Source organism: Malaya genurostris, chromosome 2 (assembly GCF_030247185.1).
Source record: "Malaya genurostris strain Urasoe2022 chromosome 2, Malgen_1.1, whole genome shotgun sequence".
In the NCBI taxonomy this organism is placed as follows: Eukaryota; Metazoa; Arthropoda; class Insecta; order Diptera; family Culicidae; genus Malaya; species Malaya genurostris.
This window is the reverse complement of record NC_080571.1, coordinates 5505595-5525163: the sequence shown is the minus strand read 5'-3', so window position 1 is coordinate 5525163 and position 19569 is coordinate 5505595. Positions and strand designations below refer to the sequence as shown.

General features: G+C 37.9%; 3 protein-coding genes across 3 annotated transcripts; 1 reads left to right on the top strand and 2 right to left on the bottom strand.

Annotated features, from left to right (window-relative positions):
- Nucleotides 1–37: 37 nt before the first annotated feature.
- On the bottom strand, nucleotides 38–2334 carry LOC131430548 (serine protease inhibitor 77Ba-like). The gene is made up of 6 exons (XM_058595609.1): nucleotides 1767–2334; nucleotides 1471–1607; nucleotides 1202–1401; nucleotides 853–1144; nucleotides 410–772; nucleotides 38–345 (listed from the first exon to the last, which is right to left on the bottom strand). The coding sequence occupies exons 1-6, from the start codon at nucleotides 1780–1782 to the stop codon at nucleotides 79–81; spliced, it is 1275 nt and encodes a 424-aa protein (XP_058451592.1). The 5' UTR covers nucleotides 1783–2334; the 3' UTR covers nucleotides 38–78.
- A 3002-nt stretch (nucleotides 2335–5336) lies between these two features.
- On the bottom strand, nucleotides 5337–6830 carry LOC131431629 (peroxisomal biogenesis factor 3). The gene has a single exon (XM_058597455.1). The coding sequence runs from the start codon at nucleotides 6664–6666 to the stop codon at nucleotides 5542–5544; it is 1125 nt and encodes a 374-aa protein (XP_058453438.1). The 5' UTR covers nucleotides 6667–6830; the 3' UTR covers nucleotides 5337–5541.
- Nucleotides 6831–10813: 3983 nt separating this feature from the next.
- Nucleotides 10814–14640, top strand: LOC131429818 (alpha-soluble NSF attachment protein). The gene is made up of 5 exons (XM_058594206.1): nucleotides 10814–11046; nucleotides 11386–11572; nucleotides 12573–12704; nucleotides 12769–13089; nucleotides 13157–14640. Exons 1-5 carry the CDS (start codon nucleotides 10955–10957, stop codon nucleotides 13304–13306), a joined length of 882 nt encoding a protein of 293 aa, XP_058450189.1. The 5' UTR covers nucleotides 10814–10954; the 3' UTR covers nucleotides 13307–14640.
- Nucleotides 14641–19569: the final 4929 nt, after the last annotated feature.

Below are 19569 nucleotides of genomic sequence, written 5' to 3'. Positions count from 1 at the left end.
CGTTTTTGTTTGCAGTTCCTTACCGAAAGAACAATCATTTGAGTTATTGAAAAATATGTCAGTTTTATTATTTGTAGCCTAAACCGAATGGGGATCCTTTACTTGGCCCATAAACAATATCAAGTCATATCGTTTATCAACTATCAGAAAAGCGAATGGTCTATTGGCGAAGAACCTTGGTGGAGTGGCTTTGTTTGCGAATACGGCAGCTGTAACTGCAGCAGCAGTGGTTCCCTCCTCGTTCACAACGATTTTACATTTCTGAATCACTGAACCGAGAAAGATGTCATTAGCTATTTTGTTAAAATTGGCTGTATCCTTGTTCAAAGCATCACGAATGCCCATCTGAAAGAAGAATCAATCAATCGTCTTAGATCGTTGATACCAATTCCACTCATTATTAACTCACATCTTGCAGCACCGGTATCAGATTGTAATCGGCCGTAATCTCGAACCGCGGTAAATAAACCTCCACTTCGTCATCTTCGTACTCTATTGCAGCTTGCTTCAGTTCCTGGTAGATCGTTTCCATGTTGAAATCAGCCAAACGTCGAATGACGTTCTGTAGAGAAACTCCCTTCCGTGGCAGGATCAGCATCATACTTAAATGGCGATCGCTTCCATAGGGCAGCTCAACGACTTGTGCCTCCAACTCCCGGAATGCTGCGAATGGAAATACTGCCTTCTGGTACATCATTTGTACGTTACCAACCTTTCGTTCGTTCTCATCGTAGAAGGGCGTAGGTGTCGTCAGAGTTCGGTTGAACGGAAGCTGGCGGCAGAAAAACACGTGATAGTGGTACATATTCTAGTCTAGAATATACAAATTTCCTGTCTCATTAGACTACTTACCGTCCATTCCCCCTTGAAGAACAATACCGACAAAATTACCATTCTTGCCTGAATAATGTCATTCGGATGGACAGCTTTCATGATCTGCCCTTCGGTTGCACTGGCAACTATTTGGTTTATTCGATCATAACTTTGCTTGATCGCCTCTGGAGAACTGCTGAAATCAAGAGCTTCCAGAAGTTGTTCTCCATAATACCGATCGATGTTGCTATCGAAATCTCGATGGACTGGACGATTTATGTCAGTAAAGATAAACTGACTCGAAGAAATCTTCACTTCACTTGTGTTGACACTGGAAAAAAATATTCCAAATTATACTGTAAACAGATCGACTGGTAAATGAACCTACTTGATCGTTTCCTGTAGTTTTTTGTAATTATACTTGATCTCATTCTGGTCATGTACATTCAACACGTGAAGCAGTTCACTTAAAGTGTTTCCACTCGCTCCTTCAGTGATTAATGCTAGTAGACTCCAAACAGACAGCGGAGAAACAATGATATTGGTGGTGGTTACATTTGGATCGGAGTCAACGACTTGACTGACATTCTGTAATGACAGTAATGGACTAATTGCATATATTTCTCTATCCATCGAAGGTTGTTATTTGAGAATTACCTTGAAAAAGTTAAGCGCAAACTGCTGTGAGCCTTCGTATAGACTGCTTTTCGGGCTTTCTGTGATCGATATCTCCGACTGAGTCAATGCTAGAGCGATCAAGGTAAATAGCACTGCCCATGGCAAAAAATGACATCCTGAAACGATCACCATACCAGTGTTGTCATTGTTATATATTTTGCAAAGAGAAATACATTTACGTAACACTTTGGTTGTCCAAAAAACCAAGTCAAGGTCACTGATTGGGTTCTAGGCTATTATCGCAATGATAGAAACATATAAACGCAGTAGCATACCTCGGACGATCGTCATTTTGCTGCGGGGATTTTCACGACGCACACTAATACCGCATTGATCGAAACGCGATCGATGAAATCCTCCTATCTAACTGAACACTGGACAAGAACTTCCTGGTTCGATAGAGTTTCGTGACTATCTTCTTGTCCTCGCCACGATTAGCACCTCTTTTCCTTCTGGTAAAGATCACTGTACAACAACTTTAACCGGTTTTCTGTCTTTAAATGTTGGCTTGTTCTTGAGTATGAATCACCAACACAACTATATCAATATCATGCGTGACAGTGATGATTTTTAAAAAGTAATTCCACCTCTAATTATAACGCTTGATCATAGAATACAGACTATCATGGATGTTTCTTCGAGGGGGAAGAAATCTATTTTCTATGCAGAATCACATTATCAGCTTCTCTCTCATTACACTATCCTGTCCGGTGTTGCAAACGTGCATCCATCCAAAGCACATCGGTGATCATCACTGCAATGGGATGGGTGAAATCTCGATCCCCCTCCTCTTGGCATCAGGTTTGTTTAAAGCGTTTAAAGAGCGATTAGATGCATAGCTCTCTCTGTTTATAACTTCTCTTATGTTTTCGATTTCGTAGAATGAAGCAATTTTCTTTTTTTCCCATGATGAACCTTCGAGTTTAATACTACTGTGATTGAATGATAATTGTTTACGTCAAATGCCTTTACCGGTGATCTCCGGTAAGGTCAATTATTCAAATTTAAGGTAAGGTCAATTATTCAAATTTAATTAATTTATTCTTTACATACCTCAAAACGAAAATAAGAAAAACATTTCCGTGAAGTGAATTTATTTTAACGTTCGTACTTTAAATATTTTGGTTGCTTTATCAAGATTTAACCACCGTTTTAATTTTGCATTTTATGAACCAAAAGAAAGTTTACTGTTCCAGAGATTAGCCTCACGGGGAGACATTGCAGAGCTACACATAAAAACATTTTTGGTTGAAATTCTTCATCCGTCGAAAGTATGAGATCACAATTTTTATTTAATTGTTGAAAGTTAAAAATTTGTAGGGTTTGTTTTTTGATGTGGAACAAATCATCGTTTATTTTTGATGTGGTCAGGTTTTGAACACGGGTTTCAGTCAATATCGTTTCGATTAGTAATAGTATTTCTTCTACTTATTGAAAATATTTCTACGCATCAATTCGAATTACTAAAACCATGTATTTTCAATAGAGATAGTCATAACGGCAAAAGGAATGAAAAGATTGAGCAATAGCAGGACACGATAGGTTGTCGATCTCTGGTCTCCAGGAAGTCCCAGCTACTTCTTAGTGAGCTGTTAAAATACGTTAGTAAAACACTGACACTTTACTGGGTCATTGTCAAGATTAGGGAGATTCTTCCGAAGAAGTGTTATGGAGGGTATCTCTTGTCCAATCTACGAAGATGGTGACCAGTTGGATTGTTATAGCTCCCTGGTAACCGTTAAGAATGATACCAGCAGAGATCTTCAGAGTCGGTTGTTGGCGGGAATCACGCCTTCTTTGGATTCCGGATGACTTCAAAAAAGGCATGAAGAATCACACACCGTGAAGGATATCGGACGACGACCCAGTGAAGATGGTTCTTGATGGCGATCTTACAGGAACAAGAAAGCGAGACGCACAGCGAGCAAGATGGATCGACCAGCTGGAGAACGAATCTAGTGTTAAGAAACGATAGATCGATTCCTCCCCGGTGAACAACAATAGTTAAAACCGGGGTAAAATAAACGATATCTAATCCAATGGATCGAGTGGAGTGGACACGTTTTCTACATACAACAAGAGACAATGCGATCCTAGCCTGACCGATAAGTAAGTAAGTGTTGTACGGAGAAAATCTCGTTGTTTGTCTTGAGGCAATTGTAATAAATACACAATAATGGAATGATCTTAACGGCATCTAACATGCTGTCTCAACTGTTATTGAGAAATGTAACCACGTTGATTTCTTCTACTCTCCAGGACATCAACCAATGATTCTTATCCGTGTCAGCCTCCTTAATGTTCCTGACTCAACGTTATTTTTCGACACATCCATGCAGCGCGAAGTGCGTGGAATCCCGGAACACCTACGCTCGATAGAAATCCCAAAAGTATTTACAAGTAAGTTCAGGCAAATTGACTCTGAGAAAATATTTTACACGTACGGATCACGAATTGAAGAGGCTACTGGGTTTGGTATATTCAACAATAATGTTTCGGTCTCATTTAGGCTTCAAGAACCTGCATCTGTTTATATAGCAGAGTTAGCATAGCATATAGCAGTTCATTATAGTTTGAGTGTAATCGTCACATTATCTCTAAACCATTATTTTTTCTTCACAGATAGTCTGAGTGCAATTGAAGCCATTCGCTCAAACGCTGCTGGCAAAAATTAACCGTTTTTCATGGGCAAAATAAAACAGTGTCTGAACGACATATTGAAGAATAATTATCATTGCTCCATTTCAGGCAATGGAAGAGCCGATAGTTTAGCCAAACGTTGTGTTATTGAGGGTGAAATTTATGAAAGACCGATTGCTTTTAACGAATTCTATAGCGCGTCGCGCCAAAGAACGCGCCAAAGCTTCTTGGGATAGAGAAGATCTGGATCGGTGGATGCACTCAATTATTCCTAAAATATCGACAAAGGCATAGTTCAGGGGACTGGATGTGAGTAAAGATTTCATTCGTGTGATGTCCAGACTTTTTCATTCGTGTGACGTCCAGACTCATGTCCAATCGCTACACGTTAGATGCACATCTCCTTCGAATTGCACTTTCCGAGACTAATCTAGCCAATGTCCCAGTTCGAGACATTCTTGCTTGTCGTGACCTTTGTTACATGAAACTTTTTTATCATTTCATAAAGACAATTGAAGTTTCAGTTTAATAATTGACCCTTCTGAGACTTAGTGCTGACTCCTACTGCGTCCATTAGTTCATCCCATTGCCAAATTTTAATAAAAATGATGTGCTGATAAAAACAAACTCGAAATCGGTTATGAAATCAACAACAAAATGTATAACCATTTCAGCTTATTTTATAATTTATAGCAGTTAATTGTTTGGTTCAAATAATATGATATTTAACAATAAGAGGAAATTGTTTTATTAAACTCAAATCGTTGTGACTATTTTAGAATTATATTAGGATAAGGCTTCTATGTAAAACTGATGCTACGGCGAAGAAAAACTTATGTAAAGTGCGTTAAGAAATAAATGTATTTATGGAAAAATCAATGATTCCTCTTTCACTACCAGATATTCATCCTTCGAGTAACCAGCATTGTAGAATCAGGTGTAAGGAAATATGAATAATATGAGCAAACCACACTGATGGCTTACTAATTTTAGTTATCTACAATTCCCGAAGCATGATAACAAAATGAAATGTACAACTCATTGATGCACACTTCGACATTTTGTCGTTCAACATCAATATCAACATGTATATAATCAATGATGGCGAGACAGTATTAATAGATTAGTGTTATCAGTAATACATTTTTCTTTAAATATCATGAAATATTGTTCTCTCTTTCAACATTACAAAATATCTTAGAACATGTTTTTAATTAATCATTTATTTCATCTGCATATTTAAATTCAGGTTGCTGGCACAATCCAATCCATAAATAAAACCTTTCCATCCCAATCTCACTATACGAGGACAAGTACCGTAAAAAAAGAATAATAGATAGCTTAAGTCTAGCGCACGAATGTGATTCTCCGGTTTGAACGGATGTTTGTTTTATTTTTTCAGCAATTTGCTTACTGGCAGAATGTCTCATACACATTGACACCGAGGGTTTTTAGCTTCTCCGACTGCATAAAACGGGATACCAGAGAGGATATCATGTCAATGTGTCGGTGATCGAACCCATTCATCCCATTGCTGCCGTTAGGTGAAGTACTCAAACTGCCCAGTGGCTTCGACGTTAGTCCATTGACAATTGGAATGAGCTTGGCTACCGATATTTTAATATGATTGATGTTGGACAAATTATCCACATTAAGCGAGGACTTAGTGGTAGACGCAGATGTTTGTCCTTGTTCGGCTTCGGCATAATATTCAGCTAATTTGTCCACAATTAATGAAAACCCGTTGGTAACATTAGACAGGCAAACGTCGGCTGCTTCGGCACTTTCCAAAACATCCAACGTTTCGTCGTACATTTTTCCAATAATATCTCCGCGGAGACCATCTTGGGGAAGAGTAAATTTGGTTATACACTTCGTAGGGTTGAATTCATCGTTATTGAGTGTCATTTGGATCGACCAGAACAAGGTTTCCGCATCAGCCAACGTAAGCTGTTGTTTCAAGCTATACCGTTGCATTACAATGCTCACATTTTTCCGAATTAGATCAATTAGTTTGTCCATACCATTTCCCATAAAATATTGAATCATAGATAAGTATGTTGACTGAATGTCTGTTGAAACTTTTTTATCGTCTTGGTCCACGGTATCCTTATAAAGATAACCACCCAAAAGATGTATTTGTGTCTTCAATGTTACGGCTAGCATTGATGAGGCGTACACCATTGTGACGATTTTGGTGAACGCCAATATTTTTAATTCTTCCCATAACTCAAATTTGTTGTCCGGATTAGACCGTAATTTCTCGAGTATCGCTGTGGTGTTCAAGTTTCGCAAAACTTTTTCCGACACAGTTGAAGATAGTCCAAAGATGGTTTGATTGCAGGTTCGTTCGGTCGATTCAAAATGCTGCATTCGCTTAAACCGTTCGGAGATTTCCTTTGCCTGTCGCTCCTGAAATTCTCGTAGTTTATACTGAATTAGTTTTATAATGAATATGCCACTTCCGAGTACTATTCCAGTAGTTAGGAACTTTCTTCGGTGACGGTAAAGAAAGTCCTTCATTGCACTCCACATTTTTATATATATACCAACTTTTCGTTGGCCACAGTCAATTACAATGATATGCGATTACGCTTTCCGCATACAATTTCTATATTCTTTCAATGCGGCACTTAAACGAATTTATGACGATTTTGTCTTATGTGTTGCAGTCAGTTCGATTTTACTTGTTTTGTATGTTACTCTGTCAAACAAGCCACAGTGCGTTTAGTAATGTTAGCAGAGATGCCAGATGTTTCTTGGAAAACCGACTGGCAGTTTTACATTGAAATGAAATACAGAGGCGCTGCTTATTTAAAGATGATACTACAAACAAATATGCAGACTAGAAAGCCATGATTTTTAGTCCCATCGCAGTCGTCCATTGATTTTGCATCAGTGATGTTTAATTACGAGTTATTTTCGAGAAGATATCCACAGACGAAAGGCAGACTGTGTCCTTTAGCATGAATTCATGAATAAATCTATTCGATTCGTATTATCTCGCACAAATTCTAAACAAGAAGTTGCACCAAATCATAAATCAAATAAACATAGATTTCTCACTGTACGGTGACACTAACAGCACCTCCAGTGACAAACTGGTGTACTTTTTTCCATTAGCTACTGTGGTTGTGTTAAATGCGCAGGCAACTTTTTCCATGCATTTTAGGAGCATTTGCGCACCCATTCTCCACCAGACGGTGCTTTTGGTGTCACGGGTTGCTCAACTACATCCCTATTACACTGGGAAATCTATGTTTATTTGATTTATGACCAAATACAAATGTGTATTTGGTTGAAGCGTGCCCTCTCACACTAAATAAATTTACGTCTCATGATTTGTGTTTTATCGCACAATCATGTTTTTTGTGTGTTTCCTAGCACAAACCGGAATAATAAGCTGGCCACAACATTACACTAGCTGTTTACAAGAAGTTCCAAAGCCAGACAATATTTGATCAAATAATTTTCGAATACCTACAAAATAACGGGAGCTGCTGCGCCATTGTCGTGTCCTTTTCAGTTCGTCTCAATCGCACAAGACATCTTTCTTCGGCAGCTGTTCTTGAATCACTTCTAGATTTTTATTTTTCATATTTTTAATATCTCTGTCATTGTTTCCAAGTATAGCTTACTTCGATTCTCTCAGTCGAGCATAGTCAAGCTGTCAAGTTTTCTCGATCGTTAGAGCAAATTCAGCAGCTAGAAGTTCTATATGGAAGATCTATAATAGAACAGAAACTGGAACAAACGTATCCCCAACAAGCCGTTCTGTCAAATTTAAAACTGGTCTACGATGCCGTTCCATTTTTTCTATATTTGAAACACGAGTAAAACATTTCCCCACTTGTACGCGGCGGGCAGATTCACCCCCCCAGACGGCTGGCAGCCATTTTTGCCGGAATTCTGCCAGAATTCCGGCAAAAGTCTGGCAACAATGCAACAACCGTTTCCGGCAGAGAATTTCGCCTAGCGGTTATTAACGGTTCTTTTCTGTCGGATTCTTGACATACAAGATTAGCAGAACCGTTTTGAATCGGTTCTACATTTTATGCGTCTTGGTTTTATTTTTTCAATAAAAAGTACATATGAAAGGCAACAAGTGATTGCCCTTCATGTATATTAATCATGGGAAATGTTATTGCCAATAACATTGCTTTCTCACTACCAAACATACGCATATTTCAATCTCGTTTACCTCGTCTCAAGATTCGTTTTGTGTATGTACATGCGGGATTGACGAATATCAAATGAAGTCGAATAAAAAAAGAAAAAAAAAAAGAAGGGAAATAAACAAGACACGTACGGCAAGATAATGACGCAATTTCGCCTGGACAATTTTGACAACAGCCGGAATGCTACCAGCCTTCTGACGGTTGCCAGAATTCCTCACAAGCTACTCTGGGGCTGCCAGTTTTTCTTGTTATAAAATTCAGATTTAAATTTTGTAACTGACATAAATTATGCATCTTGAACTAGAACATTATACTGAATATGCCCTAAGCATTCCACATTCATTCTTATAATTTATATAAGCATTCTGATATACACTACAACGGTTTGCTCAACTACATTACAATTAAACTGGGGAATCTAGGTTTATTTTATCTATGCTTTTATTGTGATTTTCAGCGGGGCATAGAATGCGACGGAATTGCCACAGAATAGCGAAATACTGACCTTCAGAATCACAGGTGCCAGGTTGCAGATTTGCATGTAAATTTGCCGATTTCTTTCGTAAGCAGACACTGCAATTTCAACTTTTTACAGGTTCTTGAAACTGTATATAAAAGTCGGCAAATTTACAGACTTTAAAAAATTGCGTCAGGCTTCTTGTTTGGTTTTTCTCGTCATACTTATGAAGTTTAGCATTGAAGTGCAAACGTGAAAAATTTACTTGGCATCTCTGCCCAGGAGTTTTGCAGTTGTTTTAACCCCATCGCTGTCTGCTGTACTGAAGTGTACAGAATTTTTATATCTAGAATTGGAGCGAATAGAGAAATAAATTGTCTGGCCAACCCGGTGAACGACAGCAACTAGGTTAAAGCCGGGTATAAATAAATGATAAAAAAAAATGGTCTGGTGGGTTAAGGGCAATTGGCACATTGTCGCAAAGCTGATTTACCGGTAGCGACATCTGCCAATGAAAAATGGAACCAAGAAAAGGAAGATTCTTTCGGAAATTTTTATATCGGCAGTAGTGATTTGCAACAATTTTATCGTTTATTCAATAGTACAAATAGATATCAGCAATAAAAGTACACTCGGAGTAGAAGAAAATCGATTTCAAAGTTATTACCACTACATTTTTTAGTGTAAACTACGATTAAACATGTAAAATCTTCAGAAATGTGTGAAATTGTGTAAGGTTAGGTTTTTCCGGATCAACATTTTTTCAGACATAAACCAGTGTAATGTTGATTTCTCAAGTACTAGAATGTATAGCGATCGAGTAATATTTATTTTGGATACTTTATTTGTTATTTTCAGGCATTTGAAAAATGGTATCAAACTAAGTTTAATGCTCTATTTTGAATAAACGGTAGATTTCGCACAATGAACTAAGATTAACATTACTGTCAGAGTAAAAACTTTTTCTTCAACTTCTACTATGATCTTTCGAATGAATTTGCCCGTTTTCATAAGAAATCGTTGAAAAGGTGGAGTAATTAGAAACTTTCCTACCGATTTGACAGCTCTCTAAACAAGCAGCGCCTCTACATTTCAGTTTTGCGACAATATGCCAATTGCAATTGTTTATTTTTATAGTTAAAATTGATAATGTTTCGAGTGAAGCACTTGCTTTTGAAGACAAAAACGGCATTTTGTCGCTATCTTGTCGCATCGCGATCTTTGTTAAGGACTATTCACACATATCCGGTTCGGTTCAGTGCCGGCACGACACCGTGCACGGATACCCGCATACGCATGGCTGCCAGATGGCTGACTAAACGCTATCAGCTGGAAATATATGGCTGGCAGACATTCTGGTGACCGACTGCCTCACCGCTGCCAGATATACAACTCAAAAGATACAACCGTATCCACCAGGATTTTTCCACATTGAAATCTTTGACATTTTCAGCGAAGGTGAGAAGATGAAAACGCTCGGCTAACTTAGATACAGGCGACTTTGTTTTTTCAAATTGGATTTGACAACCGTCACTGAATCAATTTTGGTAGCCGTCTGGTGGCCATGGCTGCCCAGGTAGCCAAAACGCTATGCGGGTACTGATATTATTTCATTCGTTTACTATGCGCGCATTCATACCTATCCGGCACCGTGCCGTTTCAGTGCAGCTCGCCGTCAGTGTAGCGTCCTTCCTGCAAACTTCAATTCGTCGTCACCGATATTTTTTTATTTTCACTGAAGTCGGTATGTCACTGCATTTGTTGTGCCGGAACGGAAGCGGCACGGAAACGGAACGGAAGGATTTTGACAAAAAGAGAACACTGACGGCGCACTGAAGGCACTTTCACTGAACCGTCACGGAACTGAAATGTGTCAACAGTCCTTTAATCACCAGTGAAAATTACTATATGTTGGTATGGTTTTTATGGAATCAAGTTAATTTTTACTCAATTTTGTGAAGTTACAAGTACGCGTGGATTGAAATATTTCTAAACGTCAAACGGGACAGCTGGCCTGGCGCATTGCATGACGCATTGAGCTGTCAGACGACGATACAAAAGAGCCTTCGGAAGAGAAAAATCAATAATAAAAGTTTTTCATTCTGTGTAAAGGTGGGGAAAATTGTGGCAGAATTCTTGAGTAAATTTCATATTTATATACTTCAAACATCAGAAAATTGATTCCACGATGGGCGATAGTGAACAGAAAGCTCTGCAGTTAATTGCCGAGGCAGAGAAGAAATTAAACTCTTCCAAGGGATTTTTTGGGTCTCTGTTCGGGTAAGTACGACGCAGAGACAGATCGTCGAGTGGTCAATTTATTTCACCAATTGTTATTGATGAACAAACGCATTTACCAATGACTCATCGGCTGTGACCTGATAGTAGACATTAGAAAATGAAAAATGTAGAACTGTTATGCATATGTATTTGCGTGTTTGAATAATTGCATTCATCACCTACACCTACAAAATACAAATCAGTAGTGATCCCTCAAGACATTGACTAATCTTGTAAATAGTTCAGATGAGTTACTTACAAGAGTTGACCCTCTGACCCTTTGTTTTGAAAAATTTACGAAGTCAAGCAATTAATGGTGCATCTTTCCTTGGTTTCCAGTGGTGGCTCCAACAAGGTCGAAGAAGCAGTGGAATGTTACCAGCGAGCAGCGAATATGTTCAAGATGGCCAAAAAGTGGTCTCAGGCGGGATCGGCATTCTGTGAAGCAGCCAACTTACATGCCAAGGCTGGTAGTCGTCACGATGCCGCTACCAACTACGTCGACGCGTCAAATTGCTACAAAAAGGTGAGACATCTGAACTGCTGGCGTATGGGAATGGAGGGTCCGAAAAACTTTTTTTTTTATATTTTGATTTTCTTTTTTTGATTCTGCGACGAAACGGGTGAGACCAAACCCAGTATCAGTAAATTAAGATAAATAGATTTTCGATCATTTTTCGTCTGTTCAATCAATGATTTAATTTCAAACGCGCAGCTTTTTATTAGATATATAAGAATCGCGTACTACTCGAAGTCGTAATTTTCTGTGTTATCACGCAAACTAAAATACGATTACAGTATGCAATTATGAGCCCTCTTTAATGTCTTCGCGGAATTGTTTATTTGTACTATCGCTTGTTCATACCTAATTTTCGTTTTCTTCAAAGAAAAGATCTGTTCTGTGCATAATGTCACGTCACTTCCAATCATCCAATAGAGTTTGTGTTTTTAAACTTATGACAAACCAGTTGACCATAATAGTCAATAATCATGTATACTGTGTGTGTGTGCTGTGGATTATGTGTGCGTACTGCAGGTTGTGCCAGTACAATGGGATGATTGTTCGTACTGCTGATCACGTATTAATTATTCAGGCTTCGTTCATATTGATGAAGTTCAATGAGTTATTATATAGGGAAACGTTCACTGCTGCGGCTGCTATGTGCAGCTGAGTCAAGATTTCTATTGAAAACCCCAAGAGAACTTTTCCGGAAACATCTGGCAGATTCCTGGTGTGCACAGACCGGTACGTTCTCCAAATTTCATTGACAAGGTAACCCTTATACTTTCCTCTGCTAATTCAAATGTTTCCAGCAATACTTTGGATTTGATTCAGTTTACGTTGCACGTTGTTCAAGCAGTTGGCAGTATGTACGTGATGTGTCTTGTATGTGTGTGAGTGTATTCGCTACTGTGTGAGCTGATTATGTGTATGTGGGTAAGTGACCTAGGTGTGTACGTGTGCCCTAAGTATGTGTTGGTGGCGAAAAATTGATCAATAAACTTTTGTTTTGTTTTTTTTTTAGTGTGACTCGAATGAAGCCGTAAGCTGCCTGTTGAAGTCGATTGACATTTATACGGACATGGGACGTTTCACGATGGCTGCCAAGCATCACCAGAGTATTGCCGAAATGTACGAAGGCGAAGCCAATGATTTGGTAAGTAGATCTGTTTCACCAAACTTTCCGAAATTGTATCGTTGTTATTATTGCCATTCACCAGCAACGCGCCGTTCAGCACTACGAGCAAGCGGCTGACTACTTCAAAGGCGAAGAATCGACCAGCTCGGCTAACAAGTGCATGCTTAAGGTCGCCCAGTATGCGGCCCAGTTGGAAGACTACGAAAAGGCAATCCAAATCTACGAACAAGTCGCCGGTTCCTGCCTGGACAGCTCGTTGCTGAAGTATAGTGCCAAGGAGTACTTCTTCCGGGCTTCTCTATGCCATCTCAGCGTTGATCTTCTGAACGCTCAGCATGCCCTGGAGAAATACGCACAACAGTATCCGGCTTTCCAAGATTCTCGGGAGTACAAACTTGTTAAGGTTAGTTGAAAAAATTCTGCTTTTGAACAATTCAATTTGGAATTTTTACTTTTCCGTATTGCCTTAGACCCTGTGCGAACATCTGGAGGAGCAAAATGTTGACGGATTCACCGAGGCCGTGAAGGAGTATGATAGCATTTCCCGGTTGGATCAGTGGTACACTACCATTTTGTTGAGAATCAAAAAGCAGGCCAATGATAATCCGGATCTGCGATAAATCGCGACTATTAACTTGCCGGTCGCTCGACTCCATTTCTATATCTCTAAAGGAAAATATAAAATTTGTTTCATTCGAGGTATTTGTTAAAACCTACATCAGCAAATAGCAGAGCTAGTAAATAATAATCGATGGATATGTGCGTGCTAATAGACCAGCAGCAAAGCGTAGATACGCAATCCTTTTTTTCAAAAATCTAGTTTCCAATAACATATACATATACATATATACTATCAATTGCGTAGATTAAGTGTAAAATTATCCAGAAGGAGCAAAACATGTACTTTATCGTTCATTAATTATATCGTTTTGTTGCGACGGAGCCATCATTCCGTTTTAGTTGTTAAATTGATCCACGCATGATTGTTACGATGGAGGGCGGTTTGAACGTCATCTGAGTGAGTAAAAAGCTCACAGCAGTAATTTTGTTCCGCTAAATTATTCATTTCACTTTTGTGGATCCATCTGATAATCATTAATTTTGTTATCGAAATGACGTACATACTTCTCATGATTTAAATGTTTGTTGCCTAATTTCAATTTAACGATTGATGGATGAAGACTTGTTAAATATTTTGTTCATACCGATATCACTTACAATTCAATTCCAGTGACAACAATTCATTTTTGCAGTTCACTAGTCAACAGCATGGTAAAGAACGTTATTCTACTTTTGGCGAATAAACCCAATCGAATTATAAATAGCCGTATTAAAAAAAATCATAAATCACACAAGAAAACATTAAAATCATGCTTCTATGATAGTGCAATCGTGTGAAATCATCAACATTTTATGCAGTAAATATTGAAATTCTATCCTAAATACATGCATACACTTACATAGAAGATATGTATTAAAAAAACGTAAATAACAGCTATTCGTTGAAGTGAGAATAGAATTAAAAAAAACAGAACCGAAAGAAAACGAACCCACTTTGCAAATTAACCAAACTAGAAAATCATTATCAATGGCTAAGCTGCACCAGGACTAGTGATAACAGAGATGCGGAAGTGCTGTTGTTGTGGAATGAAATTGAACTAATTCAACCGACTAGAAGAAAAATTAACGACTAGCATACTAATAATGTCGAAGTTTTTAGTCAAATCTTGACGTCATACTGACAACATAATACCGGTTCATGCGGAATAACGACCCGAAGTCTCATTAAGTACGCAATGAATGGTGGCTTGTGTCGGCATAGATACACATTGAAAACAGGCGTAAATTATATTTCATCGAAAAAATGGAGCATAGCTGAGTAAGTTGAGATAACTAAAACAATTACATGTTTCCGAATTGCAATAAAGACAACAAACATATTATGAAAACCAAATTGTTGATTTATTTACTTGCGTTTGTCTTACCTATCAGAATATTGTGTTGCGTTGCGTAGAGACGGTGGTTTTGGAGGATTGACTAATTAGAATTACTTAGGAAATTGGGAATGGATACCATTGAAACTCAAAACGAACTTCTCGACAGTATGATAACCATCATTGCCGGCCGCCCCGATCCTCATCTGTCACAGGAAGAGTAACTGATAATGAGGAGAGGAAATGTTGACTCATTGTTCCTTCGAATCACGCGTCGCCATATGAAAAAATACCTTCATTTAACACATGGATCAATAAGTCCCTAGACTAACAATGGAAACAATATTTTTTTTGCAAAATTTTTTTTATTCATCAACATAATCACCTTTTAGGGTGATACAATGGTTCCAACGTTTTTCCAATTTTTCAATACCATGTGTATAAAAAAATTTATCTTTCGCTTCAAAATAAGCTTCAGTTTCAGCGATGACCTCCTCATTTGAGCCAAATCTTTTTCCCTGGAGCATTTCTTTAAGATCAGCAAAGAGCCAGTAGTCACTGGGGGCTAAATCTGGCGAGTATGGGGGGTGGGGAAGCAGATCAAAGCCCAATTCGTTCAATTTCGCTTTTCGTTTTCATCGACTTGTGGCAAAGTGCATTTTGTTCCATCGAAAGCAATCGCGGCACCCTCTTGGAAAAAACCTTTTTCATGCTCAATTTTTCATGAAGGATAGTAAATACACTTCCATATGATATCTGTGTCATATCAGCAATCTCACGGAGCTTCACTTTACGATCTTTCATTATAATTTTTGTCACTCCACTCACATTTTCCGGTGTAACGGTTTCCACAGGTCTACCCGAGCGTTCTGTGTCGGTACGACCACGTTTAAACTCGGCGAACCACCGACAGAGTCCGGATAACATTTTTCAGTCCATTGTTTCGCTTGCACGGTGTTTTTACCCATCAAAAAACAATGTTTTATCAAAACACGAAACTCGGTTTGTTCCATTTTTTAAACAAACTACAAAACGACTTTACACAAACCTTGATAACTCAGCTGTTTCTGGTCGGATCGACTTAAAAATTTGACCCGTTTCAAGCAAAGGTTAGTACTCTAGAAAGACGTGGTTACTGGTTTACTACGAGCGCCATCTCTGCTTTAGTCTCGGGACTTATTGATCCATGTGTTAGCATAGAATCATAATTACAATCATAAAGACTTTATTTGCTACATTTTCTATAAAAACGAGTAAGTTAATTTTCGAAAAAAGATTACGGGAGCGATCGTTTTCTGTTAACTCTACCTTAGCAGTACTACTCACACCAACCAATTCGGATTAAATTCCGAATTAAATTCGAGTGAGCGGAAAATTTTCTTTCAGAATTCCATGTGGAATTCAGTATGCCAAACCAATTCCGAATGAATTTCACCGCGAATCGATTCGTTTGGAATTTTGTGCGAAAAGGCGATTCGTTGTCAATTCGTTTTCTTCTTATACGATTTTGCACTCTACCGACCCTGGCAGCTTAGAGAGAAATTAGTCTTCAGTACAGCTATGCCATCGTACGTCATCACATTGAACATATCATGTCAATTGTATGGCTGCGAAGTGCTGCTGTTTTTTGGTACGCACGATTTTGACATTTCTCTCCCCTACTTTTATGTATGAGATTCGATGTGAACTCGCCTGAGGGCGTCATGCTCGATAACCAGCCAGCGACTGGCACAGTAGAAAAGGCAGCAAGTGATTATAAATGTACTCTTCTTCCCAGTGCTTGATTGGAAGAATAGGTATAGAGCGAGAAGACTAGTGTTTGTTGTCTAATGAACAGAGAAGATGTTTGGATATATGATACCGGTCGTGAGGCAGCTATAGGATTTAGACTATGTTTGATGTACTCTTTATCAAACCCGGTCGTGTGGCAGACCCGTGCCTATCACTTTCATAGGGTGACGAAATGGTAGCGCGTGTTCATGGGTTGTATAAGAACGCAGGTTCGGGTTCTGTCCCTGTGTGTATCTTTTTCCAAAAAATCATCTTGTTTGTGAGTTTCTCATTCATTTGGCTTCCCCAATATATGTTTCCACTCAGTCATTAGTTATGGCGATTTTACGTCAAACCAACTAAAACTAATAAATCTTTTTGTAAAACTTGACAGCAGATTTTTCATATTAATCTTTTCGATTTCAATTTGTTAGAATGTCTCTTCAGATTCTTTGGGCTGCTTCTTTCGAAATTTTTCAATCACAATACAAACGTCGTTGACTTTAGGTAGTGCAAAGTTCGAACTTCGTTGCAAGAACTTGAAAATTTGCTTAAGAGACAATTGCGTTAAAGCTTTGCCTAAAGAAAAACAGGTTTGATTTTTTTGCCTTTCTCATATAGAAAGGCTATGCAATCACTGTGAAAACCGACTTTTCTATCGAGGCCCGGAGGGCCGAATGTCATATACCATTCGACCCAGCTCTACGAACTGAGCAAATGTGTGTGTGTGTGTGTAACAGAAATACCTTATGATAAAAAATCATGATCCAAGCTTGTACGACCACCTTTGAAGCGTTTATACCACTCGTATGCCTGTGTTTTTTCTAGACACGATTCACCAAAGGCCTTTTCTAACATTTTCAACGTTTCGGAACACTTAAATCCATTTGCAACACAAAATTTGATGCACGCACGCTGTTCTAAATTTTCATCCATTATAAAAATCGCCACACGAAAATTTTTCAACTTCTTTGTATAGACGCCAAACAAAAACTAATCGTACGATATGCGTCAAAATTTAATAGAATGTGTATAAAAGTATTGCCAATGTTGAGAGAATAAAAGTTAACCGATTGGACAAGCGCGGGAATTTTAAAGTAAAAATTTCGGTTCTTTTTTGATCATAAGGTATGCACTCGCTTTTCTCAGAGGTGGGTGAACCGATTTCCATAAACTAAAATTCAAATAAAAGGTCTCATGTCCCATAGCCTGCTATTGAATTTCATCCCGATCCGACTTCCGGTTCCGAAGTTACAGGGTGATACGCACCAAAAAAATGGAAAAAATATGCACACACTTTTTTCAGAAATGGCTGAACCGATTTTCACAAACTAAGATTAAAATGAAAGATCTTATGGTCTCATAGCCTGCTATTGAATTTCATTTGGATCTGACTTCCGATTCCGGAGTTACATGGTCATATGTGAATATTAGGGGAATCGTGTGCATTCAATTTTCCCTGAAACAGCTCTACCGATTTTCACAAACTAAGGTCTTATCGTTTCCTAAAAATTTATGGAATATTTTATTCAGATCCGACTTCCGGTTCCGGAACTAAAGCGTGATAAATGGAAAATTACGAATTGCATGAGTATTTTTTCACAAACGATGGTCAAGAACAGGTACAAATCCCATAAAACTGTCTGATAAATTCTTCTAGTTTGCAGCGATTGTTAGTTTGTGGGCACAAAAACTTAATTCGGCCCTACTGGTCCCCCCTTTTCCTGTTCCGGAAGCACCGAAAGTGGTGAAGAAAAACTTAAAAAATAGAACTCACTTCGATTTCTCTGCGATGCTTGAACCGATTTTCACATATCTTGATTTAAATTAAAGCTCATATTATATTTAAAGCTACTGTGAAATTTCATCCGGTTCCGCAGTTACAGGGCGATGAGTTTTCAAATCGTCATACAGATTGACAATATGTACCACACCGAAAGAAGAAGAAAACGATGCGATGCGTTCTTTGTTCTATTTCGTACACGCTATGAAGAAATCGAAACGGTTATAAATGTCTGCTACTAGTGTGTAATTTTGTTGAAAGACGGTGCTGCGATTGAGAAAAATTCTAGTTATCTTATAATCAGCATGACCGAAAAAATAAACGAATGTCAATGAATTCAAATTTATTTGAAAAATATGAAATTTTCACATCCGCTAGTGCAGTAATACCGTGCCGGTGGTGTAGTGATGCCAAGAATAATAATAATAATAATAATAATAATAATAATAATAATAATAATAATAATAATAATAATAATAATAATAATAATTATAATAATAATAATAATAATAATAATAATAATAATAATAATATTAATAATAATAATAATAATAATAATAATAATAATAATAATAATAATAATAATAATAATCTAAATCCGGTTTCGGAAGAATTGGAAATGGTGATTAAAAACTGCAAAAGGATCTCACTCACTTTTCATCAAGATGGCCAAATCGATTTTCACAAACTTATAGGTTCAAAGGAAAAGTCCTAGTTCCTAAATTTGTTGTGGATACTACTTCCGGTTCCGGAACTACAGGGATTTGTAGAGTTTGTTAGAATAAGTCCGAACAAACTTTCCTATTTCTATTCAATGAACAGTTTTTTTTGTGAATTGCACAGTAATATTTTTGATGTTATGAGTAATATGAGAAAGGCATCATTACACCACTAGGTGGATTAAAAAAGTTTTTTTTTGTTTCAATTAGAGAGGTTTTACTCTTAAGGTCATTCACCTTTTCGGACCAGAAAAACTTTCTGACCCTATGTGCGGGGTGACATTTAGTTAGGACACAAGGATATTGCCTCGTCACATACAACCACCAGAAGGCCACACACCAATATTGTCAAAAACTCGTTCACAACGGCAAGCCTGTCGAAAAATTGGACTTGAAATCTTCAATCCTCAATGACAATGGACGCTTTTTATGGTAATAAATAAAAACAAACAGGCATTTCTAGTTGACCCCAAGTTTTGGAAACCGTAGTCGGATTTAAATAAATTTCAGTAGTAGTAATCTTACTACCCCATTTAATTTAGGGTTTAGTATAAGTTTATTATGATCGGTCCGGTCATCTCCGGAAAATCAACGTGAGTTCTTTATTAGAGATACTTTCAGTCGGATACTTATATCAAACTGAAACAATCGAATCTTCAGACATGATTCAGTAAATA